General features: G+C 42.3%; 1 protein-coding gene across 1 annotated transcript; it reads left to right on the top strand.

Annotated features, from left to right (window-relative positions):
* Positions 1 to 1,907: 1,907 nt before the first annotated feature.
* On the top strand, positions 1,908 to 4,318 carry LOC105958007 (exocyst complex component EXO70C1). The gene has a single exon (XM_012982010.2). It carries the CDS (start codon positions 2,147 to 2,149, stop codon positions 4,136 to 4,138), a length of 1,992 nt encoding a protein of 663 aa, XP_012837464.2. The 5' UTR covers positions 1,908 to 2,146; the 3' UTR covers positions 4,139 to 4,318.
* Positions 4,319 to 5,211: the final 893 nt, after the last annotated feature.

Here is a 5,211-nt window from a genome sequence, read left to right as displayed (position 1 = left end):
TAAACAAATATATTTAAACACCTTGAATTCAAATATGTTATGAATTCGCTGTGAAGGCTCGAGACTTGAGCTTAAGAGCTCGATGTGTGTCTATGTGAGTCTGTCTTTCATGCGCATATGACATTTTTATAGGCACGAGCTAAGGTTTCATGATTTGCAACATGAACCGGACATTTTAAAGCTCAAATATGTTATGAACTTTAAGTTGAGACCGCCTAAATTAATAACTGATTTAGTTTGGTTATTAATTAGTAATTTATCTCAAATATTCGATGCCTACAATATTCACATTATAATAAAATTACATTACACTAATTGTTTTCTATGTTCTCCTATACACAAAAATAAAATTAAAATGATAATCTTTTTAGAATATTGAATGTAAATATATTAGTCTAAGAGCAACTCCAACGCTAAACAATAAAATTGAATTAACAAATATTCATTTGATATTTAAGATAATATTTTTTTATTGATTATCAATCTATTTCAATCATGGTTATCAAATTAATTATCAGTTGGAAATTTATGGGTGATTTTATTTGTAATTGTTATATGTCAACTTATGATTGGATATTTTGATGGTTACACTTTTTGATAACTCAATTTCTAGCAATTATATTTACATCCCAAGAGGTAAACTATTAAAATAGAACCCTCATTTGATAACCTCGGCCCATTGAAGTTAAAAATTTCTATTTTTAGCATGTTAACGATGATTACATGTTTAAATGCCATGTTCGAATAACTCCATTGGAGTTGCTCAGCTCTAAGATAATTAGGTGTTTGCGTCCATAATTTTCTCAACGAATACAATATTTTTATAGAGAAAATAACCATTATGTGGATGATATTTGTCGAATTTTCCCAAGTGTTACAGGGGTTAATTTACAATCGAAAATTTTCCCACCGTACGACCTGATTTACACTCTAAATAAGTCAGGTCACTCAACAATTCTTTACACAAATGTATGGCACCATATCGGTGTATCAAGTAAACAGCAACAATTACAAGTATGCAGTGAAAAAAGAACAACACAAGCAATTTACGAGCAACGCTCAACCTTTATTGATTCACTCACGAATAATACAAGGAAAACCCTTGGTGCACACAACAAATGCTAACAATTGCAATCTAAGTCCCTCTATCTGAATAAGTCGGATTTGTGCACTCAAGGGCCTATAAATATAAGGAACAATGTAGTTTATACACTAAACTGCCAAGGGACACATGGCGGCACGCGGGCCAGCCACTTGGCTCACCAATACAACATAAAAGGGACAGTTTCTAAGTCATTGTTGGTGACAACCGCTCGCAACTGCCTTATGTAACTTCCCAAGTCAACTAGCTGCCCGGCTTGCCCAACCGGTGCGCGCGCGCCCATGGATCGACTCTGCCCGCACGCGTGCTATTTAACTCGCTTGCATTGCTCACACTTGCTATGCCTTTCTCGGCCAAGCACCTCATGCTTACCAATCCCTCGAAACCCTTCCCTTGTTGTTCTCGACCAAGCACCTCATTACTTGTCCATCTCTCGGCCACCATTTGGCACCACTTCAACTATAACTCGGTCACACTCAAGTTATAGTCGATGTCTCCGTCTAAGGGAGTAACACCAAGCCATTATAACAAATTCCTTCATTAGAAGAGTTGGTACAATTGAATAAATACTTATCCATTTGTAACATAATTTATTTATTTTTTGTTCAAAATGCTAACAATTATTTTCAAAACCCGAATTTATAACTATACTACGATAAAACTCGTTGTTAGACCAATCTATTTATTTATTTATGAATATAATTTGATAAATAATATATCATTTACACCCTTCACCTTAATTCCCTAAAAAAGTCAAGCAGATTATGGACATCCACAATTGGCAAGTATACATAAAAACGTGGTTAGCACAAAACATTTCCTCAACCGGGTCAAATGCTTAGCCATAACCAACCAATCTCCTAAAAAAAACAAAAAAAAAAAAAAAAACAGAAAAAATTAGAAAGAAAAAAAAATTAAAAATAGAAAAATAAAAAAAATAAAAAATAAAAAATAAAAATCAGCCTCTTTTTTTCTGCATTAATAACAAAAAAACCAGCGGTTTTAATGAGAAATTATTAATAATAATCAAAAGAAAGCAAAGCAATGGAGAAAGCGCACAATAGCTTCAACAAGAATGGCCACATTCCGACAAGCCCGAGGAATATTCCACCACCGGCGGTATCTTTTAACGACGATGCTTCCGACAACCATCTCCACCATTACACCGCCGACGAAGCGAATCGGATCTCGGAAGAGGTTGACCGATTCATCTCCGTCATTTCCGCCATTGATGACAAATCTTCTTCCTCCCTGCCGGAGGTTCCCGATTTCATCAAAACCTATTCGGAGATCATAGAATCCAGGATCACCAGGTCCCGGAAGAACGTCGCCGGCGGCGACGACGACGAGTTGTTCTTCATCGATTCCGTCCGGCGAATCTCCAGGCTGACGAATGCGCTGAGCGAGTTCTCGTCGGACGCGAGGGCGAATCCGCCGTTGAATCAGACGAGCGTCGCATTGCAGCGGGCGATGGTGTTTCTGGAGGAGGAGTTCCGATCGCTGCTCGAGGATTCCACCAGCGAGTGGGACCCGCAGAACGCGCACAACATTCAGAAATTCTCGTCGTTTAATTCCAAGAGCCAGCAGGAATACTCCGACCGGTGCGCCGCCCAGCGGGAGATCGACACCGCGCACTCCGTCGAGTACCCGGCGTACTCGCCGGAGGACGTGGACAAGATGCACGAGATCGCGACGACGATGATCTCCGCCGGGTACGAGACGGAGTGCTGCCAGGTGTACTACATCTCGCGTCGGAACGCGATCAGGAACCAGATGACGAAGCTGGAGCTCGAAGTGCTGCTCAACATGGACGACGTCGTAAAGATGCCCTGGGAGACGCTGGAGGCGGAGATCGCGCGGTGGATCAACGTGGTGAAGACCTGCTCGGAGACTATTTTCCCCGGCGAGAAGAGACTGGGTGAATGGGTTTTCAACGACCACCCGGAGATCCGCCGCAGCTTGATCAGCAACATCCTCCGGGCGGTGGTGATCCAGCTCCTCGACTTCGCGGAGGCCACCTCCATGGCGAAGCGGTCGGCCGACAAGCTCTTCCGGTACCTCGACATGTATGACGCGCTCCAGAAGCTGATCGCGTCGATCAGCGGCGAGTCCTATTCCGACGAGCTGACCGCGGAGGTAACCGCCGCGGTCGACCGGATCGGAGAGTCTGCCGTGTGCATATTCTGCGATCTGGAGAATTCCATCAAGAGCGACGCCGCTAAGGTGCCCGTACCCGGCGGTGCAGTGCACCCGCTCACGCGGTACATGATGAACTACCTGAAATACACGTGCGAGTACAAAGACACGCTGGAAAACATATTCGCGAAACACACGGAGCCGGATAAAAAGTACACCCCACCCCCACCAACAACAACCGCTTCTCTCTCCTCCAACGATCTAGAGAGAGAAAGCGACAGCCCGCACAACTTCGAAACCGTTGCCAGCACGACGCCATTTTCGATGCAGGTTGTTATGGTGATGGATCTCCTGGACGCAAACCTGGAGCAGAAATCGAGGCTCTACAAAGACCCATCCCTCCGGTGCGTGTTCCTAATGAACAACGGGAGATACATACTGCAGAAGGTGAAGGGGTCGCCGGAGATACGGCAGGTGATGGGGGACATATGGTGCCGGCGGAGATCGACGGTTGTCCGGCAGTACCACAAGAACTACCAGCGAGAAACGTGGAACAGGGTGCTGCAGTGCCTGAGCCACGACGGTCTGCTCGTCAACGGGAAGGCGAACAAGCCGCTGCTGAAGGAGAGGTTCAAGATATTCACCAACACATTCGACGAGATTCACCGCACGCAGAGCGCGTGGATGGTGAGCGACGAGCAGCTTCAGTCGGAGCTAAGGATATCGGTGTCGGCGGTGGTGATTCCGGCGTACAGGTCGTTCGTCGGGAGATTCCGGCAGTATTTGGACAGCGGGAAGCAAGCTGATAAGTATATAAAGTACCAGCCTGAGGATATTGAGACTTTGATTGAAGGCTTGTTCGAAGGCAATATTACTTCTATGGCTAGGAGGAAAACTTAATATAATAAATAATATACCGTTTTTTTTTTCTTCTTCTTTATTTCGTCTTAATTTGATTTTCTTTTTCTTTTATTATTTTTTATTTATTTTTCAGAATTAAAACATTGAGTTTTTAATTCGAATTGTTTTAGCACTTGTGGTTATTGGAGGTTTTTTCCTTGACGTAAGTTATTACCATGATATGTCGTACTTGTGTTTTCTTTTTTCGTGGTACATAATTTTGAATGTTTTTTTTCTATAAAACTTGAGCTTTGGTCAAGAGCCAACTAGATATTCTCTTTTTTTTTTCTCCTTGCGTGTCAGGGTCATGAATGCCTTTGGTTGGAGCCATCGTGGCGCTTCCCCGAGGACCGTATGCCTGCTCGGTCCCCTGCGGCTCCTCCCTTCTGCTCGGAAATATCGACAAGGAGCCGCTTTTGACTTGGCATGTCTTTTAGGCGGCACACCTTAGTGGGCTTTGGTGGCTTTCGTTCTTCGGGCCGAGCTTTGGGTAGGCCTTAGGGGGTCTCGTCCCCTGGGTTGCATCCAGTTCGGATCAATATATGTTTATGTTACATATACATGTATACGTGCATGATTATATGTAAATCAAAAAAAAAAACTATTATCTATATTTGAAAGAATTCAATGTCTCTGAATTCGTATAATTTAAATACTTGTATAAAATCAGAGATCTTTAAATAAGGTAAACAAAAATTTGTATTGAGAAAGATTGTGCAGCGGAATAAAAATAACACAAGTTTTAAAATCATTATGCACAAGTATATAACTTGTGGATGGTGCCTTCACAGGCTAAAAATAGTATTCAAAAGAATACAAATGAGAAGCCAAGATCTTCTCTTCTAAGAAGAAATCACAAGTTGATTTCTTTGTAAACCAATTCCATGTATCTAGAACAATATTGCTTAACAGTATACTAGGAATACAAACCAGTATTCAATGAGATTGAATACAATATAGACTCAATTTTGTAATGAGAAATCTGTAAAGAATACAAGGTGTTGTAAAGATGTTCCAACACCCTCAGCTATGCGCTCTTAATTTTCTTCAGAAATGGTAAGAAATGATCTTGG

This window comes from Erythranthe guttata, chromosome 11 (assembly GCF_056151865.1).
Source record: "Erythranthe guttata isolate IM_541 chromosome 11, IM_541, whole genome shotgun sequence".
Taxonomy (NCBI): Eukaryota; Viridiplantae; Streptophyta; class Magnoliopsida; order Lamiales; family Phrymaceae; genus Erythranthe; species Erythranthe guttata.
This window is presented reverse-complemented; position numbering and strand designations above follow the sequence as displayed.